The sequence below is a fragment of the Meriones unguiculatus genome, chromosome 10 (genome assembly GCF_030254825.1).
Source record: "Meriones unguiculatus strain TT.TT164.6M chromosome 10, Bangor_MerUng_6.1, whole genome shotgun sequence".
NCBI classification, from domain to species: Eukaryota; Metazoa; Chordata; class Mammalia; order Rodentia; family Muridae; genus Meriones; species Meriones unguiculatus.
Genome location: NC_083358.1, coordinates 61,910,286 through 61,935,329, shown reverse-complemented (window position 1 = coordinate 61,935,329; position 25,044 = coordinate 61,910,286). Strand labels below are relative to the sequence as shown.

Here is a 25,044-nt window from a genome sequence, read left to right as displayed (position 1 = left end):
GCAATGCAGATAGGTCCACATACATGGAAGCAAGCCAGATCCTCAGCCTTAGCCAAATGTGGAATTGTTCATGACAGAGAGCACTCACCATCGGGAAGGTGGAAGGCGGAAACCACACACTTCATTCTTAAATGCTGTACCATGCACTGTTTATGACCAAGGACCTTCTCATTTTAAACCAAATGTCCAATTACGATAACACAACACCTTTGCTTTCTTAGTCTCCTGCACTCTGAGCTTCCACCATGGCCCTATGTCCTGGTTAGCTGTCACAACACTGGAACTTTAGAGAAGATAAGGAGGGCTGTTCTACAGGACGGCCTATGATATAAGTGTGCTTTCTTCAAGGTACGTAACATAAAACATTTTGGTGATATTATCATACGCTGATGTTTTAACTACTCAGTTTCTACTCTATGTTTTAGACTCCTAAGTAAATTATAAAAAGCTCTTTGAAAAACATGCATTGGACTTTATTTCACTGGTATTTCTTCCAAAGAATGTGGCACAACCTTTGTATATATCACATATTCAGTAAGGTGACTGAGACATTTGAGAACAAAGCTGACAACTTTCCAAGGATGCCTGAGAAGCACTGCTGTCATCTTGCTAAACAGCTCTGAGACTAAAAATGTTTTGGGCTTTGCTTCTAAGCTTTAATAAAGGTAAGTGAGCGTGTAAGTAGTTTAGCAGCGTATCCAAGATGTACAGTGCTGGGCTGGGCCAAGCTGCTGACACGGATGCACGAGGATCCAAATGGACCAGGGTCTCCTATTACAGCCCAGCTTTTCTATGAGTCGACTGGGCTTTACACATGGGCTCCCCCAGCAGCATATTTACTCAAGTCACTAATGTGACACCAATGTGAAGCTATCTGCTTACAGGACAACCATTCAGATTCCTAACCAGCTGAAAGTCATAAAGTAGTACAACAGAATATGACAGTAAAAGGATAGCATGGAAGATGGAGATCTTCTTAAAATCATAGCAGTTTTAAATTTACATTCAGATGATGCGTCTTGGGTTGGAGTAAAAGCCCTCAGTCATGCTAAGGACAGGGAGCCACAATGTGGCTTTTTTTTTTTTTTTAAAGAAGATGGCTTCTGTGCATGAGATCAGTCAACTTTACACATGCTGTATCAGAGGCTGCCTGTCTAAGTCACTGCTGATTAGGAGCAGGTTTTGCACTACCAGCTGACATTTGGCATCTGTCATTGAATGCTTAGCGTGCTCTACAAAAGACGCTCTCGGTGCTGCTCACCACATAGTGCGGCTGCTTTAGAGCGGCAATCTCTTCTCAGCTGTGCTCATCCTATGTATAAATGCCAAGGCGCTGAAGGGAAAACAAGCGGCATCCCATCCACGTGCAACTGGGAAGTGCAGCTACACAGGGCTGATAAATGTCATGTGTGGTGAGCGTCTCCACACTTATCATTTCACTAAGGAAAAAGCATGGATGTCATTGCCAGACACCTTGTAGCTGCCAGAAAACTTTGGAAGATTGGACACAAAATAAGCAAAAATTGAACAAACAAGTTAACATTTAAAAAAAAAAATACTGCTGAGGAAATCTGAAGTTATTCCATGAGGATCAAGACACGTTCCTTTAAATCAAGGTATGTTCTGCAAGGCACCTATACAAACCCACCACACAGTGTGCAAAAGTAACACTTGGTATGCTGGCCTTGAGGTAAACTGTGTTTTTTTTTTTTTAATTACTAACAGTTTTAAAAAGCCTGTTTCCTCTCATTTACAGAATTATTTTATTTGGCTGACAAGACATTTATTTTTTGTCCTATAAAAAATAATAAATGATTCAACAGACAGTCAAAAAGCAGATGGCTAGATGATATGCCATCTACCGTTAACCTTCAAGAACAGCTCTCGGGCAAGAATGCATCACTCTATTCCCTGCTTAGTGTAACAGTTATAGATAGGTTTAGTGATGAAAAAATGGTCAAGTTCACAACAAACTATGGTCGACCGCTTCCAAGCAGCTGAAGACCTAGCTGCAGCATGACTGCAACAGACAGCTTCTAATTGGAGCTCCTGCAATATGGCATCTGGGGCTACTTAGGATTTCAGTTTCTTTTTACAATCGCCAAATACCCTTTGTCATCAATATTAACAATGTGAACTTACAATTATAGCTAACATTGCGGGTAAATGGAAAATGTAAGCTACTTTTGGAAGAAATAGATTTCATCTGACAATATCCAATATTTTAAAATACTATTACATGAAGTTGTCTATCCATTTGTTCATCTAGAATTCAATGAGACAATTAGAAAGTAAGATTTTGCTAAAGACATCAGCCACTATTTGTTCTCCAGGAGGCTGGTCTGTGGCTAACATTACTTGAGCCTGAAGAAGAAATTCAGGAGGGCAGTAGAGAATGTGTGCAGGTATTGAGTCAATCCCTCCTCGATATGAGCTCAAACCATAACTTTCTGCTGCAGGAATCTTGTCACGTTTTAAAAAACAATTCTAAACTGGGCAAGATGAAGATCTCTGTGAGCTCAAGGCTAGCCTACTCTACGTAGCAAACTCCAGATAGCCAGGACTACACAGGGAAACCTTGTCTCAAAACAAACAAACAACAAAAAAAGAGATTTCATACTGAAGAATATCAAAACTTCTAGCTCTTTTTTCAATTCACTCACCTCATAAATTTTTGACTATAGACTGACTATATATGCAAGAAAATGTGTTAAGTATTAGAAAAACTATAAATCTGGAAAAAAAATTGGTTGCCCTCCCCACCAAACCCACATACAATTCATTGGTAACTGTGCACACATCCCTTTAAAACACTTCATCCTTTGCAATACCAAATTTGAGGAACTCTCAGAAAGCATTTGTGTATTCCCTATGTGGTAATTACCTGATCTTGCAATGACATTACTGGGTTATTTTTGGTAGTGTTGATATGAAGAACATGGTATCTATTCTTTGCACACAAGTCATAGGCGATATTGGTGAACGAGGTGCTCGCAGTTTTGGGAACTCTATTATAAATGATGACGATATCCTCTTCTTCATCCAAAGCTGCATCCTGCCGAGGGCCGTCCATTGTATGTCGCTGCTCAATTTCTCGTACTTCATGTCTTGCAATTGCCCTTTCTGCAAAGGAAAGGAAAGCTGAACTAAGTTCTTTATCTTTTAAAAAAACTTTTTACAAACTTTTTATAAAAAGCCTTACAAACAAAAAAATATCATACACCAAAATCAACCACCACCTGAAGTCTATAGATCCCAATGAACATTTATACACTTTGCATAGCCATTCTGAATGAGCTAAGTTCGTGCTAGCACTACAAAATTATGAACATCTAACTTCTAATTATCATAAGGCAAGAGAAAAACATAAAAGGCAGAAAATGAAAACAAAGAACCAAGGAACATAGGCAGGCAGAGTTCTCAAGAGGATAATCTAGTTGATTCTATTACCGCATGAGCTCAGAGCACACTTTTCTTTTCCAACAGCCGAGGAAGAATGGCTGTTAAAGGATCAAACCTTCAGAATTACTTCTGCAGGATAAAAAGGTGCAAAACAAGAACAAAAGAATAGTTCAAGACCCATTTACTTCAAAAAGGCTCTACCTCCGAAACATCCCACACTCCCTAGACAGCACCACCAGATGAGAACCAAGCGCTCAAACATATGGGCCTGGGGTGGGGGCATTCACCTTCAGGCCACAAGAAGGGAGGAAGAGGAACGGAGAGTGGGAGCTGGTCTCTTTTCTGTAACTAAGACTACTGTGGAGCCTACGGAAACCAGGTACACAGGACTATGCCTACAGAGGGCTGCTAGGTGAGTACACTTTTGGCTGCCCACCGCACCTTCACATGGTCCAGAAGGAATGTCTGGACTGCAGAGGTGCTGCTGCCATGTTCAACATGTCTTACTTTGAGAAGTTCTACTTGCTGGGGGTAGACACCAGGTAGGCCGCTGACTGGCTCTTCTCAGCAGATGTCAACTGACCCCCCAGGCTCAACAGTATATAACGTGTACACTGAACCATTGGGGAGGCACTGAGAGTGACCTTTAGCCGCCTGGCCCCTGCCTTTGAAGGGGATGGCTACTACCTGGCTGTGGGTGGGGCTGTGGCCCAACAAACTAGTCCCACATAACCACCGTGCTGCAAGACCAGGAGTTCTGGTACCAGCTTATGGATAGTTCTGAAGATCTGGGCATGCTCAGCATCCAGGGCCCAGCCAGCCGGGCCATTCTCCAGGATGTGCTTGATGCTGACCTGAGCAATGAGACCTTCCCCTTCTCCACCCACCAGCTGGTGAGAGCTTCTGGGCACTTGGTCTGGGCCATCTGGTTATCCTCTGTCAGGGAGTTAGGCTGGGTGCTGCATGTGCCCCGTGCATCCTGTTTACCAGTCTACTGGGCTGTGACGGCTGCGGGTGCCAAGCATGGCCTTGTCAATGCAGGCTACCGTGCCATTGACTCCTTGAGCATGGAGAAAGGCTATTGACACTGGCATGCAGACCTGAGGCCTGATGACAGCCCCCTGGAGGCAGGATTAGCCTTCACCTGTAAGCTCAAGCCCTCAGTGCCCTTCCTAGGCTGTGAGGCTCTGGGGAAGCAGGGAGCCACAGGCCTCCATTGACACCCTGTATGCCTCACTGTAGAAGAGGGGGTGCCTATGTTTGGCTTGGAAGCTATCTGGAGAAACAGCCAAGTGGTGGGCCATGTCCAGAGGGCTGACTTTGGGTTCACCGTAAACAAGACAATTGCCTATGGTTACATCTGAGACCCCAGTGGTGGTCCGGTCTTTCTAGACTTTGTGAAGAGTGGAGAGTATGCCTTGGAGCGAATGGAGGTCACCTATGCTGCCCAGGTTCATCTGAAGTCTCCCTTCAACCCTGACAACAAGCGAGTGAAGGGAATCTATTGATGGGTGGCTGGGTGGAGGCTAGAGCTGATCAGGCCATTGGAAACTGCCACACTTTCCACACTGCCTGTCGACTCCTGCACTGAACAAACATCCTTGGGTCCCCGAGACCCAGGGTATAGGTGAAACACAGACTTCCCCACATTAAGCCTCCATCTGGTCCTGTTAACCAGGACTGGATGGACCACTATGTTCCTCCTGCTCACGGACCACAGAGTGGTCTCCAGCCCACCCCAATCCTCTCAAGGTCACCGTGAGTATCGAGGGTGTGTAGTTAACTCAATAAAGCAGCAGGCTACAGAATAAATAAACAAACAGTTCAAGTACAAAACAGGAAAACACCAGGAGTACCTCACCAACTAGTAAACATACAACTAGTCCCAATGGAAATTTTAGAAGTATAGTAACTGACGTGAAACCCTCGTGAATGGGCTCACAGCAGGATGGTGAAGAGGGAAACAGAGGCAGGAACACAGGAACAAGGGAAGCCGGGAGGCCTGGGCTGTACTCTAACAGTGCTGTGATGGTAACAGAGGAGCAAGAAGACAGTCATGGCAATATAGATCAAAAGCACAGTGAAAGGGCTGGAGAGATGGCTCAGAGGGTAGGAGCTGGCTGCTCTTCCAGAGGTCCTGTGTTCAATTTCCAGCAACCACATGGTGGTTCATGACCACCTATAATGAGATCTGGTGCCCTCTTCTGACATGCAGGCGTACATGCAGGTAGAGTACTGTATACACAATAAATAAATAAATCTTTAAAAAGAAAAGTACAATGAAGTGCCACTTTGTGTTCACTAGGACAGTTATTATTAACAGTGTTTACGAGAAAGCAGAGGAACCAGGACCCTCAGAACATTGCTGATATGACTATTTTACAATGGAAAACATTTTGTTAGTTCTCAAAGTTTTTAAATAACAGAATATGACTTAGCAATTCCATCTCCAGGTAGATATTCCAAGGAAATGAAGACATGTATTTATCTATAACAGCACTTTTCTCTATAGCCAAAAGATGAAAATGGTTCAGAGATCCATTAACAGATGATTAAGATATGGTATGTATATAGAACATACTATTCCTCCTTAAAAAAAAAAAAAAAAAAAAAAAAAAGCATGCATCTCAAAATAATTAAAAAAAAAAAAAGCAAGATAGAAAAAAAAAATCACAGTGGTTGACAGTGGTGGCACATGCTTTTAATCCCAGCACTTGGGAGGCAGAAGCAGGAGGATCTCTGTGAGTTTGAGGCCAGTCTGGTCTACAGAGTGAGCACCAGGACAGCTAAGGCTATGCCACGAAACCCTGTCTCAAAAAAACAAAAAAAAGTGGGGTGGGGGAGAAATAAAGAGAGAGAAAGAAAGAGAGGGAGGGAGGGAGGGAGGGAGGGAGGGAGGACGAACAATAGATAGATCTCAGCAAAGTCCTCAGAAAACCAGAACGCAGACTGGTGGCCGCCACAGGGTGGGGAGGAACGGGGAACTCTTTCAGTGAATGTTATAGCATTCTGTCAGAGGGATGATAATGGTCAACAGTGCTTGTAACACTGAACATGATAGATGCTAGTGGACTACTCTCTCTAAAGTGGCTAATTAACGTGAATTTCACTTAAAAACATATCAAAAACAAGAAAACTACAAAATACAGGTATCTTAAGATATTAGCTCATCTTAATAATACCAAAAACAAAACTATGAATAAAAGTGCGTAACATTTATAAAAATGAGTTTATTCTTCTTTTTTGAGATAGGACTATCAGGCGGCTGATCCTGAGTTTGTGATCTGCCTATTTCTCAGTGTCCACCTCCGTACTATACCTACCTCACATTTTAATCTTGAAGGAACTCCAAGAAGCCCATTATTATCTCCATTTAGTCAGATGTCAAGGATGTGACCACTGGATGATTACTGATGTAAGAACACAGCTCCAGGTCAACCTGACCCCAGAGTCTGTGCTCCACACGATATTGGCTGAAATTCAGTATTTTTCTCACTGCACAATTTGACAAATACTGCAGGACACAGCACACTGTAAAAACTGTTCAAGTGCTTACAGAAAAGGTTTTTATTCTGGAATTTGCATTTTGTTGTTATTGTAATGAAACAGATGGCCAGTCCTCACCTGTTTTCTAGGAACTAAAAAGCAAAACATGCTGCATCATCTTTGAAACTTCTTGCTAGTGTATCATTATTTCAAAAAATATTAATGTTAAAAAATCAAAGCCAAAGCAACATAATTCTTAAATTCCTACCACTTTAGTAAGCCACTAACTGTACGATATTCTAAGTACCAATCATGAGCATTTAGGAAGTAAGTCAGTGTTTCTCTCGTGGGTGGTGGATTACTACATGGATAACAGGAGGACTGTGTTTGTGGAAAAAGTCTTCCAGACCCTTCCGTGACTCTTTACCAGTTAGTAATTATGCCTATTTTTAAAATGTAAAATATTGTAAAAAGTCAAGCACTAACTTCAGTCACTTCTCTTCCTCATTTCAATGAGTGAATACTTTGAAGCGTAACATCGTCCAGTCCAGATATTGTCTCTTTCCTTCCTTCCTTCCTTCCTTCCTTCCTTCCTTCCTTCCTTCCTTCCTCCCTCCCTCCCTCCCTCCCTTGCTCTCACTCTCTGGTTTTTGGAGACAGGTTTTCTCTGTGTAGCCTTGGCTGTCCTGTAGACCAGACTGGCCTTAAACTCACAGCGATCCCCCTGCCTTTGCCTCCTTGAGTGCTGAGATCACAGATGTGCCTGCTTTTTTATTACAAGCTTTAAGAAGCATTGTATCTCAAATTATTATTATTTATTTTTTAATTTTAGGAACATCTTACATGTTCCTATTTTAGATACTACCTTGTACAGACTGAATGAATGTCACTGCAACAAATCTTATGAAAACAAAATACTTCCAAATCCAACAATGGAGAGAGAGGGTGCTCTGGAAAACACGTTGCGTAAATTGAGCCTTGAGAGGATAACTGTGGCAATGACAATGGGGAAAGGCATAAGCATGGGTGTCAGCTAATAAATAAATCACATTATTATAATTATTTCAGAATTATGTAAGAACAGTAATGGGAAGCAGCTGAAAAAAAATTACTATGCTTATATTGAGGCTCTTCTATGGACCAGGAACATGTTTAAGTGAACACAAATTCATTGTAATTTTAAAAAAATTCTGTACATATATAATATTGTGTAAAGCTGGATCCAAGAAGAGTAAGTACAAAGTCGCCAGAACTCTGGTCTTCACTGGACTCTGAAACCCACATTCCCATTAAACTGTAGTAATTACTTTCTTAAATCACAAAAAGGAATGTTTGTATCCGTTGGCACAGAGATTTGTGACATTTCAGAGTACACCTAGAACAAGACTACCATGCTGAACAAAGAGAACTATTAGGAAGCCCCCATGTCTGCAGTAGTGTCCTAGACAGACTGGCTCAACAGAAGGTCTTTTGGTAGTCAGTAAAGGCAGCTTTTCAGGAGGTTGAAGTTGGGGTCAAGCTGTTAGTCCCTGTTGATACCGGCACGGAGTGAGGACCAATGGATGAAAACAGAAAAGACTCTACAACAGAACTGACAACAGGACTCTCTGGAGTATATAAACACTAAATTCCACAAAGCAAAGCAAAACAAAACACAACCAGAAGTAAAAGCAGCTCGTGAGAAGGGAGTAGGTAAGTAAACCACCCAAGGAAACCACAATTCATGCGGTGGAAGGAAGGCAAGTGGTTCTTGGGACAATGTAGCTTGAGAAGCCACACTTCATGCCTCCCTTCATGTTCCCAATACCCATGCTTGCATCTATGTTAAATCCTTTTCTTAAACTCAAATTTTACCTCATAAAATAAATCTGTATGTTGAAGAAGATTGATCTCATAGTTACTCTAAGAATTCAAGAAACTGAGCAGATATAATACTCTGCAACTTCAAGAAATGAGAACATGGTGACCATTTATATTCAAGGCATTTTTTGCACCAGGTTTATTAACTTATCATCATCATTATTGTTGTTGTTGTTGTTATTAGTTTTAGCTTTTTGAGAAAGGGTTCCTCTGTGTAGCCTTAGCTGTTCTGGACTGGCTTTGTAGATCAGTCTGGCCTGGTCTTCAGAGATCCACCTGCCTCCATCTGGGATTACAGGCATAAACCACCACACCTGGCTTATTAACAGCTAAGTATTGTTTCAGATTTTGGAGACAGACCTATTCTTGGGAAGTCTGATGGAGTGTTTATAATAAAAGCATGAACCTGTAATTCCAGACCTAGGGAGGCTGAGGCAGGGAGCATCTCTTGAGCTCCTTGAGTCTGAGGTCAGCCCAGGTAACACATTAAGATACTGTCTCTGATAAAGTGTATCCAACACATGACAAAAGGTATAAAAATAGAAAGGGCTACACAAGGATTCTAAGGAGAGCGGAGAAAAGGAAATCCTTCCTGAGGAGGACAAATACAGGGCTGAAAGGGGTTGAAGGTTTAGACCAGGCACAAGGAACAGCTTGAGCAAAGCTCTCAAAGTGTCTCTCAGAAAGCCTAGACACGGGGGAAGGAGCAAGTGCAATGTGGGTATGAGGTTAGGGGCTGAGCAGTTGCCATAGCTGGAACAATGCTGTAAACGTCATGCCGGGAAGATGTTTTGTTTCTCACTTTTTTTATTTTTTTTGAAACAGGATCTCACACCTGTAGCCTAGGCTGGCTGGAACTCACAACAACGCTCCTGATAGTCAGCACCCACCATAAGGGGGAATGCAGAGTTAGTGTATAGATACAGGGTCTTCACAGGGGCACACAAACCAGGTTCGATGTGATAGATACTGAGTCCAAAAGGGTCCAGAAACAGGACCGTTTCTTCAGAAAGCACAGCGCCATTGCTGGCAACGCAGAGCTGTGGCACGGCTACCTTTCCTTTCGGGCAGCAGCAGGGATGATAATGCCTGATTAGAGATGGAAGCCCGTGAAAAAACAGGTGCCTAAGCAGATGCTCAGGAGCAGAGGGAGTTCTGCTCTTTCATCACTGAAGGCACACAGGAGACAGCTAATTTCTAGACAGTCCACTAGAAAGGCACGTTAATGGAGAAGGTCCTATGCAAAAATCTGTGCTTAAGACAAAGAAAAGAGCTTCTTAATGTAAATCAGACCCCACACATATTCTCAGGATGAGGAGGGGTTAACGGAGGATGGGCTGGATTAAGGGTTTTCAACAAAGCAAGTCTCAGAAAGCCAAGGAATGATATATACATCTCAGAATACATCTGACCTAAAGACAGACAAGGTAAAAGTCACAGCATAGCTGATGTCAAAGGAAGGTTTTGAGACTGACAGCTTTTGGGCCGAAGACCTGTACCTCCCTTATCACTACTGTTCTGTATCTGAAATACAACAAATACAAGTCTACATACAGTAACAAGCACAATTATTCATGATGACTGCAGGAGTTTTTACTACTAAACAGCCATCTTTAGTAGAGGATGGTAGAGGAGTATGCACAACACGTAGGTGTGTCCCATGACTCAGGACTCCTGCTTTGGGATGTTCTTTGAAGGCACAGAAACCCTCACTACTACACATTGCACATAACTAGCGTGAAGCTCACCAGGTAAGCCACTCCACTTGCATGTAAAAATGAGGCTGTTAGAAGCACAAAATAAATCATGCTAGGAAGACACTTAAAAGTTTTTACACTGCAAACATTGGCGGAAAGATACAAAAGTAGGGATTCCATTAAATTTAAGCTTTCTAATCCAGCTAAAATATTAATTTTGGTATTAAACTGGCAAAAAGATTCAGAGACTTTCATCAATTTTTAGTGTAAGTACAAATTGCCATTAAGTATAAGTATAACTGGAAGATTTACAGCATTTTTAAAAATCAAGAAAGAACGGCAGGACTGTCTACAAAGCTGAATTACTTTCACAGTGCAACAGCTGCACCTGGTATTCCATTCACTATAATAAATAACAAGAATAAGGAGTAACTAGGACTCAATTCCAGCTGGGTTTGGGCTCATTATCTAAAACTTAATGCCACAGCTGTTTCAAAATTAGTTAGCCTGTTGAAAGCTCGACATTTCACTACAGTTTGAAATGTACTATATTCCAGAGCAGAGGTTCTCCAGATGCCTCCATCGAGGTCACCTAAGTGACTCTTGCAGACTCCTGCCCTCTCACTTCACCAATTACTCACTCATGGCCAAAGAACTGGCATATCCAACTCGCAGGAGATGACGGAATGATGGGCTAAGAATATACAAGAATCAATGTTTCTAGGGAGTACTTGTCAGCTGTAGGATGCCATTTTCTCTTTTCCTGTATCTAAGAGATATTCCCACTAGCTTAGAGTCTGCGCTAAGCTAAATCTAAGAACAAGGCTACTCAGGCAGTTGAGCAGCCATGGTATCAACTGCCTTTTAATACTAAGCTCTACCTTGGGAAGCTACCTTACTGTTATTTCTGTGCATTTTATGTGTCTGAGAATGTGCCTGCCTAAGTTTATGTGCACATGTGTGCAGGTGCCCGTAGAGGACAGACGTTATCTATCAGATCTAGAACTGGAGTCACAAGGGTGTGTGGGCTGCCTGATGGTGCTTGAAACTGAACTCTGGTTCTTTGATTGAGCAGTAGGTGCTCTTAACTGCTGAGCTGTTTGTCCAGTCCCTGTTTTATATTTAATGTAGTCCTAATTTCATAATCTTGGGTGGGTAGATAATCCCAGCAATCGGGAGGCAGAGGCAGCCTCTGTGCGTTTGAGGCCAGCCTGGTCTACAAAGTCTAGGACAGCCAGGTCTACACAGAGAAACCCTGTCTCAACACCACCCACCCACCCCCAAATAAAATCATTTGATGAAAATTACTCAAACTTTTAAATCTCATTTGTAAGTACTAAACTTGATATTTATATGTTAGAAGTAAAACGTCCAGGCAGGTGAGAGATGACTCATGGGTAAAGTTGCTTAAGCCTGACGACCTGAGCCTGATCCCTGGAACCCACGTTGAGTCTGAGAGAACCAGAACCATGTTCTACAAGCTGTCCTCTGGCCTCTACATCATGCACACTCACACACAACTTATGAGTAAAAGATTCATACATGCTAGTAAAAAGAAAGAGACTACAAGATATGTCAATAAATGATTCATTTATATAATGCTGTAAGAAAATAATTTTAAATGAAAGAAAGAAATGAATTAAATTTATGGAAGGCAATCCACAAGTATGGGAGTTAAAGTATGAGGTTAGGGGCTGAGCAGTTGCCACAGCTGGAGGCCACGCTGCCATGCCTCCCAGTGTGGACTTTTATCCCCTGGGCCTACAAGCTAAATTAAACCTTTCTTCCACAAGTTGCGTTGAGTCATGGTGTTTTATCATATCAACAGAAGAGGAAGTGACACGGAGAGTAAATATAGTGTTTAACTGACTTATTTTTCAAGTACACAAAAGTATTTGCTGTTCTAGTTAGGCCTAGTCTTTAGAAGTAATATTTTCACTCCGATTTCTTCTTTGCTGTTTAGTTAGCTTGGGCATGGGTTTTTGATTTTTTTTTTGGGGGGGGGGCTCAATTTTCTTTATTTACAGTGAATTTTTTTTTCAGTGAATTGTTTTACAAGTATTTTTTAAACAGTGTCTTCCTCTACCTTTCAGATTGGCCCTACTTTCCCTAGTGCTTAGAGTCTTAGGTAGCTTTACACGTGTATACAATGAAGTTTCCCCATTGTTTGGCCCCATCTGTCTGTCTGTATCCTCTACAATATACAATCACCACCATACCTGCTCAGAGATCAATCATTTCATGCATATGCAAAAGGAAATGACCCTGTAGGTCTTTTTAACATAAATGATACGAGAATGTGACTTAGCTCACAAGGACACATTTAGCTCCTGTATAGCTTCTGATCCATTCACTCTTTGATCCTATATTAAGTCTACTAAAGGGAAAAACTTAATACACACACACTTACTAAATAATATATCAGGTTCTCAACAGGTTGAGATGAAAAATTGTTAAACGCTGATATTACTTCAATATGATTCTGATTTCTAAGAAACCTGCTATGCCAGGCTGACACACTACAGTAATAGTTTTCAATGTGGTTCCTTGAATAGTCACACTGGTTAATATATTTATGACTCAAGAGTTGTAGTCATTGCAAAATGTTCCCAATTAAAACTTTGTTTTAGCTGTACTTCTTTTAAATACACAAATGTTTTGCCTATGTGTATGTATGTGTACCACATGCATGCTTATGGATGTTGTGCAGCAAGATGTGGGTGCTGAGAACCAAACCTGGGTCCTACACATGGGCAGCAAGTGCTCTTAACCCCTGTGCCACCTCTCTAGCCCCAAATTTACCTTATAACAAAAACAATTAATATAGCTTGTTCAATAAAGTTATTGATCTACTGTTAATTTATTTTCTTCACTACATAATCCGAGAGACCCATTTATAATAATCAGCTTGGCGGCCCCAGACCACAGAAATAAAAAAGAAAAATAAAATTTGTCAAGTGCTCCCTTGGCACTTTCTGGTACCATCAAGGCTAGTCCTCAGGGAAGATGCTACACAGAACCTTAGTAAAACAGTTACTAGGTGAGGTGTTTGCACTCCAAAAGAAAACTCCCTGCCTACAAAGACACCCCATTACAATGTGCCTGTAAACATTCAACAGGATTCTTGAATTAAATTTGCTATTTTTCTTCCCTTGAGAAACAGTTACAAACAAAATGGTATGAAGCCTGATTATGCCACAAACAAGTAAAGATAGAGGTGAAATAGGACCAAGCATGAGTTGATGATTGTCACAGCTTGTGAGAAATATATAGGGATTCATTTTAGAATTCTATTTACATTCTGAACATATCTGTAATAATTCTTAAATATGTAATAAACCCAGTTCCTAGTATTTATTAGAACATTTAAACAATGACACTCATCATTATTACTTTTCATTATAGAGGACCATTGTGATTATAAAATGGGGTATGACAAACAAAACAGATTAGAAAGGAAGCTGGGAATGAGCAAGATGAAAGGAAGAAAACCATTCTTTAAATAGGACAGTAATCACAGATGGACAAACAGAACCAGCTGTTAATCCAGAATATTTATGGGCTCTGACTTTTAGGTACACGGGCCTTTCACATGTACACTTCAGGCTGTTTCTGTTTTGTTGTGTGTCATCAGGTCCGTCTTCTCTACACCAATAACAGTTTTGTCAAAAGTGGTTAAAAAGGAGCATTACGGAACCCTGTCACTGGGACATAGAAGCACAAGAATTTCGAGTCTGAGGCAAGCCTAAGTCTAAGCAAGTCTAAGGGCAGCCCAGACTTTAAACACAGGAAGATAATATTAAAATAACAAACACCAGAGAGCAGCGAGGAGGATGGAAACAACGTAAATCACTGAATACAGAACCTGAAGTAGTTAACTGTCAGGAAAGCCAGGGCTAAGACACAGCCAGAGGACTTTGGACATTAACCCAAGAGTGAAGACCACAGCCAATCTAGAATCATGTAAAGACACTTGCTTTGTGATAATGTCATATAATAACCCATATGTACCATATGAAGACAAAATAAGGTCCCAAATGTGTAAGGAGAGAAAGCTGACCCCAAATAAGTTTTTAAGGTAGAAAGTTTAAAATAGGCTTTTAGTTAAATTAACATTTTAACACTGAAGCCCAATTTTACCTGGAACAAATAAAAGTACACATACATAATAGAGACGCTTGTCATCACAGAATTCTAAGACATACTATTATCTTCAAGTACAAAAGGGCTTAGAACACACTTTTAATGTTACTCTGTGAGGGCAGACACTTTCTTATGAGTCTGGTATTCTCAACCATTTGTAGGATAACATTTATTGGTTAATACAATTATAACAATTTCCCAAATCACTTCTTTCATGGTTTTGAAAGCTATTAGGTAAAAAAAGGTTCCTTGGACACAAGCATGTCAGTACCAGGCAGCTGGATGATATGGAGATGAGCTGTTACAAAGGGTGAGTAATGCGCACGGTTCACATCTGAGTGGGATGTGCGGGCCGTGTGGAACTGTCATGCCACTCAACAGAGCCCAACTCAAAGTTTAAGAATTATTTGTTTCTAGGACCTTCTATTAACTTCATTGGGATAAGCTGACTAAGGGAGATTATTTTATTATTTTATTAGCAAATTAATATCAAATGGAAATATGTTGCTTTTTCCAATCTGAAAAGATTCTGAAAACATAGAAACCAAATAACGTTTATGTTTTTCTCACCTAACTCAAAGATTATCAGTTAGCCAGTACATCCTGGTCACAAAAAGGATGCTGTGGCTTTCTAGTTCTTTCTGCAAACTTTAAACGTTGGCCAAAAAAAACAGCTGGAAAAAACTGACACCAGTACTTGTAACTGCTGGGTTACCCTGCTTCTTATATACCTGCAAGGAAAACTGAACTAATTTCCTTTCATTTTTTACTGAAATAGTTTTCTCTTGGAAATAAAACAAAAAGTAGGGGTAGCCAAGCACAATTCTACTTTTAAGATCATTACCCTTAAGCCTTGTTGTCGTAATCACTTTTCTATTGCTGTGAAGAAACACTGTCGCCAAGGAAACATAAAAAGAAAGCATTTAATAGGGGCTTGCTTAGTGTTTCAGAGGGTTAGCCCATTAACATCATGGCAGGAAACATGGCGCTGAAGCAGCACCTGAGGACTTAATCTAATCCACAGCCCAAAGCAGAGAAGATGAAACTAAGAAGGGCTTTTGGAACCCCAAAGCCCATGCCCAGTGACACACTTCCTCCAACCAGAACACACTTCCTGGTCCTTCCCAATCAGTTCTACCAACTGGAAACCAAACATTCAAATACATGAGCTGTAGGGACCATCCTCATTGAAGCCACCCCACTTGTCTTTACCCAGCTGCATATGTCTGAATATTTCTTTACTGCCTGGAGCTCCAGCTTCTTCTTCTGAAGAAACCTCTACTTACTATTTCTAATACCATCCTCTAAACCTATCCCATCCCAAACTGGCACTTTCTTATGTTCAGTATTCCACCTTATTAAAGAGTTGTTCCTCAAGATCTTAGATGATCAATTGGTGTAGAACACTAATTTTCCCACAGGAAAAAGAATAAAGTATAGGTAAAACAGGCATGAGAGCAAATGAAGTTGAAGCCACATTTTTGTCAGAATGTTGCCTTGGTCACTAGCACTTTCTGAGGACTGGAGACATAGTTCCTTAATTATGAGCACTTACTGCTTGAGGACCCTGCTTCGGCTCCCAGAACTTACATGGCAGCACAAAACCAGTAACTCCAGTTCCAGGGACCAATATCCTTTTCTGGCCTCTACTGGCTCCGCTATATTCAAGTTCATAACACACACACACACACACACACACACACACACACACACACCTTAAAAAATAAAAATTTAAGAAGCTTTAAAAAGCATTTTTTTTTCTGTGACATTTTCAGTATTTTGGTCCTCATAGATAAATTTCGCCAAGTTATCAATTTCTAGGGATGTGCTTTCAGCACTACTCAAAGCACTGGGTGACCCTGATAAAAAAAGTATAAGCATGTTTAAAATTAAAACAAAATTTAAACATAACTGTAAAATAATATAGAGCTCATCTGCAGAAATTCAAACACACAGACTAGGGGTGGGTATTAATGGTGAATAATACACATAACAATGAAAAACAAAACCATGATTATTTTCATTTACTGTTAAAAGCTGTGGCTGTGTGGCAAGAGCTTCCAGACAAATTCTCATGATTCACATAGTAATGTTTTCTTTAATTTTCTAATATACTGAATGTGTTAAACAGAATACTTAAGGTTAAAGTATTTCCATTCAACAAGACTCTAAAAAAAGCCAACTAGAACACATATTTTAAAGCAGAACAGTTTGAAGCATCATCTAATATGTGTTTTAAAGAAACAAATGGCTAGTGTGTGGCAAGTGAAGCAAAAAAATGAGAGTGAAAAACAGGGAGGGGCGCACTATAGTAAAAGATGATGGTAAAAGATGACAGAGGGCTGATATCCAGAATATAAAAAGAACTAAAGAAGCTGAAAAGCAACAAACCAAGTAATCCAATTAAAAAATGGGGAACAGAGCTAAATGGAGAATTCTCGATAGAGGAATATCGAATGGCAGACAAACACTGAAAGAAATGCTCAACCTCATTAGCCATTAGGGAAATGCAAATCAAAATGACCCTGAGATTTCACCTTACACCCATGAGAATGGCCAAGATGAAAAACTCAAGTGACAACACATGCTAGAGAGGCTGTGGAGAAAGGGGAACCCTCCTCCACTGCTGGTGGGAATATAAACTGGTACAACCACTTTGGAAGTCAATCTGGCGCTTACTCAGACAATTAGGAATAACGCTTCCTCAAGACCCAGCTATACCACTGCTAGGTATATACCCAAAATTTGCTCAAGTACACAACAGGACATTTGCTCAACCATGTTTGTAGCAGCTTTATTCATAATAGCCAGAACCTGGAAACAACCCAGATGTCCATCAACGGAGGAATGGATACAGAAATTGTGGTATTTTTACACAATGGAATACTACTCAGCAATCAAAAATGAGGAAATCATGAAATTTGCAGGCAAATGGTGGGATCTAGAAAAGATCATTCTGAATGAAGTATCCCAGAAGGAGAAAGACAAACATGGTATATACTCGCTTATATAGACCTACAAGATATGATAAACACAATGAAGTCTATACACCTAAAGGAGATAAACAAGAAAGCAGACATGAGGTAAGATGATCAATCCTCATTTAGAAAGACAAATGAGATGTGCATTGGACTTATGACGGGAGTCTACCGCAGAAGGCATCTGAAAGACCCTACCAAGCAGCGTTTCAAAACAGATACTAAGACTCATAACCAAAACTTCGGCAGAAGGGGAGTTAGTATGACAGGGAAAGGATAGGAGCCCCACAAGGACCAAATATATCTGGGCACAGGGGTTTTTTCTGAAACTGTTTCTCCAACCAAGGACTATGTATGGATATAACCTAGAACCTTTACTCGGACGAAGCTCGTGGTAGCTCAATAACCAATTGGCTTCTCATAGTAAGGGGAACAGGGACTATCTCTGACAGGAACTCAATGGCAGGCTCTTTGACTCCCCACCCCCCAAGGGAGGAGCAGTCCTGCTAGGCCACAGAGGAGGACTTCGCAGCCAGCCATGAAGATACCTGATAAAACAGGGTCAGACGAAAGGGGAGGAGGTCCCCCCAATCAGTGGACTTGGAAAGGGGCAGGGAGAAGCTGAGGGAGGAAGGGTAGGATTGGGAGGGAATAAGGGAGCGGGATACAGCTGGGATACAGAGTTAATAAAATGTAACTAATAATAATAAACAATAAAAAAAGATGATGGGGACTTGGATTAGGTCGTGACTATTTCTCAACTGAGTGATATGTGAAAATCTGTAAAAGACCTGCCCACTCCTGTTTACTCACACCACTTCATGCTTCTGATCACACAACACAGCTAGGCATAGGACTGGGGTAAGATTACTTACACAAGGTTAAAACAAAAATGCTTCAATGTTGATCCACCCAGTCTAACTAAGAGCAAAATTTATCTAATACTCTATTTTTTATTTTATTGGAAAAAGGTGCAGCTCAAAAACGCAATCCCAGTCTGTACATATTAATTTGTCTGGTCAGTGCGTTTTTCCTTGAACTTCTGTACAACTTAAATGTTAAAAAATTAAGAAATGTAAAAATTTAAACTATAGTCAAGTAAGCATTGCACTAAGCATTCATGGATACAATCACCATCACAGAACCATAAGCATCCTCCTGTACACTTTAAGTGTCACAAGAAAAAAAGCACACCCTGTTCCTAACCACAGCTGTAACCTGCTGGCCCAAAAGAATACAGCCCCTTTTTGCTCTACTTTTTAAAGACAGTACCTTCTGAGTCACAAATATAGCTCACTCTCTGTAAGTCCACTCTGCTCTGACTTCAACAAACTAAGCCCCACACTTGAAATTTTGTTCAAATGGTAAATTTATGACAGCAAAAATGAAGTCTCAATTTCCATGAAACTATACTCTCTTAAAACAATGAGAATACCTGTTTTCTCTAATCACAGAAACTGTGTTGGTAACTCTAAAATTCACAGTATGAGAGATAAAGGATCGACATACACTTTAAATGTAAGTTTTTATGTAAGGAAAGTTATCTTTAAAAACACTTGTGTAGAGACATGGCTCAGTGTCAAGAACACCTGTTCTTGCAGCGGACTTGAGTTCAGTTTCCAGCACCCACAAAGCAGCTCACAACCATCTGTTACTCCAGGGCCAGGGAACTGGACACCCTCTTCTCACGGCCACAGGTACGAGACAGGCACGTAGGGCAAGACATATATGCAGACAAAACACTCATACACAGAAATAAATCCAAAGAAAAATTAAAAACAAGTATCTATATTTCCCACTTATTCTAATCAGCCAATTATTTCCTCAAACTAAGACAATCTATTGGGCTTTGGGGTTATAGCTCAGGAGTAGAAGACCCAATGACTATGCCAGAGACCTGGAACTCAAGCACAAACAAATGCTCAGCAACAATCCACTGCTTTCCTCTTCTAATCCCTCACAGGAATAGTATGACGCCTGTGTCCATCAGCTCGTCCCACCATTCCCATAGATTGTCTCACTGCATGACAGCCTAGCTTCTAATCAGTGTGATCTTGGACACCCTACAACAAGCAGGGCATCCCTTTCCTCTTTCTTTAAAATTTACATATTTATTTTGTATGCACACACATAGATAAGGGATGGCTTTTGGGAGCTGTTTGTCTCCTCCATGTAGGTCCAGGGAAACCTGAGTTTCAGGCTTGGTGCTGGTGGCAGGTGCCTCCCCCCCCCACTGTCCTACCTCCCACAGAGATAACAGCATCTACGCTGACACAAGAGTGAGATGCTTTACACCGGTAACAGAGGAACCCCAACCTCCCAACACAGCATTCTATGGAGAATGATTTTTGTCTTCACCGCCCCATCCCCCTTTCCTTCAGTTTTGAGCCAATGAGATTAGACATGACCAGAGTGCTTTGTGATAATGGGAACTCCTTTTATTTGGCACATGTGAACCTTCTGTCACAACGAAATTTGTTAAAATTATATAGTCATAAGCCAAAATAACATCTCCAGTCCTACTTCCTCCAGAAAGAATGGAAGGTCATGTCTACACTAACAAAAACTTAAGGATATACCCATAGACTTTAACAATACTCTCTCTGTGTCTACCACATATCCATTATCAGTTCCCACACGAACAGCAAACTGATGGGTTTCTATTAAAGTCAGGCAAGTTCTCACTGTTGACAGCACAAACACTCTGAAGAACAGATGCTGTCATCAAGTTGAGTATACAATTTTTCTACTCTGAAATTAAGCGAAGCACTTGTTTAAAAATGTTTTCTCATTAGAACACACAATGATCATTTTAAATTCTATCTGCTATAATAGGATATTTCTATGACACTGCAATCTGGACTATGCCATAAACACCATTGTCCTAGAACAGATGGAAATCATAAAGTGATATTTAGCTACAGATTTTCTGTCACACAGTTTTGCAAACTGAAAAAGGAAAAATCAACACTTGCAACCAACTAGAAACACAATACTATCTAGTAAGCTAAAGCAATGGTAATATGACACAGAATATAAATGCCTCCATTTTAATGTGCTGCAGCTTTTGTTAGGAAAAGAAAATATTAAAATGGAGCTTCCCAAGGCGAGTCATGACATGACAGAGCAGAGCTGAGACAGCAGGTGATATGAAGGCATCTATGGCAGGCACGACACAGATAGAAGCCAGGGCTTCATGCATGTCACACACTCAAGGTAATGGAGGGACACTTGCAACATGTTCCATAAAATACCAGCAGAGGCCTTTTTAATGATTCGAAATTACATCCTTCATGCACACATTTAAAATCATAGGCTCTACGCTTACTTTTGAAAAGCAATACTCATCAAACTAGTATTCTGTGACACACACTGTTAAGTGCCAAACATCTGTAGTTTTGGTTCTGGAACCAGCGTCCAGGGCCTCACACATGCTAAGCACATATTCCTCCACCTCCCACTTGTTCAGAGAAAATCTCAATTGGTGATTTATATGCCTAATTCCATATAGTTTGTGAACCACAATACATCAATTTAAACAGATAAAGAATTCTAAGTTGGACAGATCATTGAAGTAACAAAGAGACTAGCTATTGAAAAAGAAGAACTCTGAAAAACAATAAAGACACAGTGGGAATAAGCAGCCACATCCCCCTGGACTAAAAGAGCTCCCACAGGCTAAGGTCCAGACTACTACAGTGCTGTGCAGCAGTTTTCTCCAGGGTCCTCCAATAAGATCTGGAAACTGGAAGGAAGGATGCTGATCCCACCCTGCAGGGAGGCTCTTTAAGCTCAGGTGATAAACTCAAAAGGCTTCAGGCAGTCTCTGAAACTGAAGAGACTCACTAGGCCCATCCCTCCCAAGCAAACAAAGACAGTAAGGACTACTGACAGTTAAGTTACTCTAAGACAAGGTTTCAAACAAGCTGAGCTGCCTAGGAGCAGCAAGCTGTCTACAAGAAGATGTATCAGGAAGAGGCTCAGACTGGACTGCCTGTAAGAGACACTCACCATCCTGTTCAGCAGCCTGAAAATTGTATACCACTCTCTAGGTTTCTAGCTTTCATGAGCTGTCACCCATGATGGGGTGGGCTTTGATGATGTAAGCTATCGTTGAGTAATTTATGCTTCTAAAAACAACCCCTTACATATTCTTCTATGTAACATCAATAAAACTCATCAAGCTGAGCTTTGGTGGGATCCTTTAGTTTGTCACTGGTTCCCTATCTAGAGTAAGCAAAGATGCCTTCACACCTCCCCAGAAGGTAACATAGAACTTTTTGGATGACACCAGAGTTGCTGTGGTCCTGTGCTAGCAAAATTTCCTAGAAACCTATTTTCTATGGTATAATGAAAGCTGTGCAAAGAACCACTCTACTTCATCGTAAAACCATCCAGAAGCACTGTAGGAGCCAGATACCTTTGTTAGATGTCCTGGGAGTAGAGGCATTCTGCTACAAAATGGCCTGCTGTCTGGAGAGGGGAACGCTGGGTGCAGAGGAAGCTAATGTAGGATGAGTGCTGCTAACTACTGAGAGGCAGAGGCACCCTCAAAGCAGGAAGGAAGGTCTCTTCCTCACTCCTTCAGTGACACTATTCTAGAATCCTCAATTGATAAAACTTCTGTTGTAAAGAAACGACATTTCTATTTCCTAAAGCGGAAAATGAAAGATTAGTAAGATGACAGGTGATGAACTGATGAGTGGCAGACTCAGCTACAATTATGAAAACCTAACCACTTCATCTTGAGAGATTGAAAATAAACACTTTAATCAAGTATGGGAAAACCTTGGCTAAAATTATGCTTGGGCCTTTGTTTCCCTGACTTTACGATAAAGGAAATCATATTTAAGGCACCTTTGTTGATTAAATACCCTAAGGTTAAAGATTCTGCCTGCAGTCTTGTTCCCCTCTGAAACTTATTTTAAACCAGGTGAATGAACACAGTTGTCACAAAAGCAGGAAGCCACGCTCCCTGTGGTGGTTTTCCCATTGCAGGCCCTGTTATACCCAGTTCGCGAGTCCCCAAAAGATCTCCAGGAATCGACTCTGTTGCAAAACACATGAGGGTCTCTTTATTGTAAATTACAAGCTGCAGCTTGGGCCTACACAGCCCCACCGCCGAAGCAGTGGGAGCTGAGCGCCCCGCGCCCAGGTTAGTGGGGTGATTTATAGATTCTGGTCCATCCCAGCATGCCCAAGGCAGGGGCAATTCCTGCCTGGCAAGCATCTATTGGTCAAGGTGTTACATTTTGAATCGATTGGCTATAGGAAGGTTCCCAGAACATTGATGACCAGGTGTCTCTCCCTAGGGGGAGGGCCCAGTTTCCTAGCAACTGTATCTCTAGTGGGTGGGGAAAGAACGCAGTTTGCCAGGTAGCTCTCCCCTCAGGGAACTTACTGCTATACCGCGCCTACTCTACATAGTGTTAACAATCGCTGCTACCTTATTTTTTTGGTCTCTCAGCCCGACTCTGGGCATGTATAGGTGTGCCACAGAGGATGCCTACGGTCTGTTGTGCTGTGAGTGGAGGTACCCATCCTGCCGGGTCCTGGGATGGGGTGGAAAGAGAAGCGAGGAGGAAGCTCAGCTCAGCACTCCTCTTCCTGCTTTGAGCAGCAAGCCACTGCCAGAACACCCTCCAACAGCACGCTGAGTCAAATGGCTCCACTTTCTCCTAAGTTGCTCCTGTCTGGGAATCGTTCACAACAGCGAGACAGGTGCTAGTACATTTCTTACCTCTAGCTACTGCACAGATTGGTCATCAACACCTTTAACACGGCTGCTCTTCTGGAGTCATGAGAGCTACCCAGCTCCTCATTTCCGCTCCCACACTTGTTGCGCATGCTGACGCAACCCTCACAACAGTGCAACGGAAAACTGACAGTGGCCTAACTAAGCAGAGAGACCTTCTGCACTTCCGACAAATTTTCTTCTTGGTGCCTCACGCTCTTAATTTGATAGTTTTGGCCTAGAGATCAAACTTCCTTCCACGCTGAAGAGCAATTTGCCATCTCCAGGCCAACCTCCCTTAAATTCCAGACTCTGAAGACATCTTAAATATAATAAATTATACAAAATGACCACATTCCTAGGAAAATATTCTGTATGTCAATCCCCTTCAAAGAAAGAAAGCTATGAAAAAAACAATCCACTGAAAAATAATTCTGATGTTCAAATCTGCCAGCCAGAACAACAATTTCTTCTCCAAAATGGCAATCCAGACAATTTAACACGTGGAACTCACCACACCTAGCTTTGAAAGAAACAAACCATATAAGAAGGGGTTATTTTAAGCAGAATAATACCATATTTCAACATCAATACCTAGATTCATACAGTACAATGAAAGATACATAAATGCAGATATATCTCACTGAATACAGTGTACAAATATTTGGTAAAATATTAGCAAATTAAATTAAATGTTAATAAGAAGCCAAAATGAAGAAAAGTTTACCCTAGCATTGGTGTTTACCATAGGAATGATTTACTCATTGGAAAGCCTCTGGTATAATTTACTACATTAGCAGTTTAAGAGAAAACAGAACCCCAAAGTTCAATGCATACCAAAAATTTACTGTATGAGGCTGATTTTAGTAATGTCATTTTCAGTTTTGTTCCTCATCCAGGTTTGAGAGAATCAGATATATAGATGTAACTTATTCTCATGTCCTCTTGATCACAGCTCCAGTATGCTTTTGTTCTCAGAGGAGAAATCCTTACTCCATGCCTAGGCTGCTCCTCAACTAGAGTCTCTGCCTCCTCTCCTTTTAGATACTCAGAGCTTTTCCACTGCCCTTTCTTTCCAAAGAGCTTATTTCTAAAAAATATTTGCAATGAGAGTAATAAAAAAGAAAAGTGAACTGGGAAAAAGAATGTAACTATCTTAAAAGTCAACATATTTGCTATTAAGCGTGAAGCTTGCAAGAGCCCAAGGCAAAAGGAAAAAAAAATCAATTTTTATAGACATTCAAGTATCTTTATAACCAAAATTGAGAAGATATACCCTTAATGTCAGTATGGAGTTCCCCAAAGAAAGCTCAGAACTTTTTCATATGTGCAATTATATATAAAATTAAACAATGTCTTCAAAAGGTTTAAATATTATGCTTCCAATGACTTAAACTAGATGTACTGCTCATTTCTTTCAAGTGTCCTTCTAAAAAAAATCCCATGAAAAAATAGCTAAGAAACGCACTGTTGAATAAAGGCATGCTATATAGATGTTCTGAGCAGTCATTTCACAAAATGAATGCTGGCAGCAACAAAGAAGTCTGCATGTAGATTCAAGGGGAAACTAAAAGGTGAAACACTGATGGGGAAATAAGCCTAAACAAACTTAAGGGGAAAATGCGTAACACTGAGAAGCATTACTGGCAGCCTCTAACCTCAGAGAGAATACCGTGGTGGGAGGAATCAAGTAGTTATGACTGAAAGCCTGCACACAGAAGGCACACCCTGGTGATCACGTTAC

The 25,044-nt window shown here is 41.0% G+C and overlaps 1 protein-coding gene and 1 pseudogene across 2 annotated transcripts in view; one reads left to right on the top strand and one right to left on the bottom strand.

The window, feature by feature from the left end:
* The window catches only part of Hs2st1 (heparan sulfate 2-O-sulfotransferase 1), a 136,531-nt gene that overhangs the window by 25,652 nt on the left and 85,835 nt on the right, over positions 1-25,044 (bottom strand). For both annotated transcript variants that reach the window (XM_060392590.1, XM_060392591.1), the window contains exon 2: positions 2,885-3,123. In XM_060392590.1, coding sequence (XP_060248573.1) covers positions 2,885-3,123 — 239 coding nt within the window. The remainder of the gene's footprint in view (positions 1-2,884; positions 3,124-25,044) is intronic.
* On the top strand, positions 3,454-4,910 carry LOC110560988 (sarcosine dehydrogenase, mitochondrial-like; annotated as a pseudogene).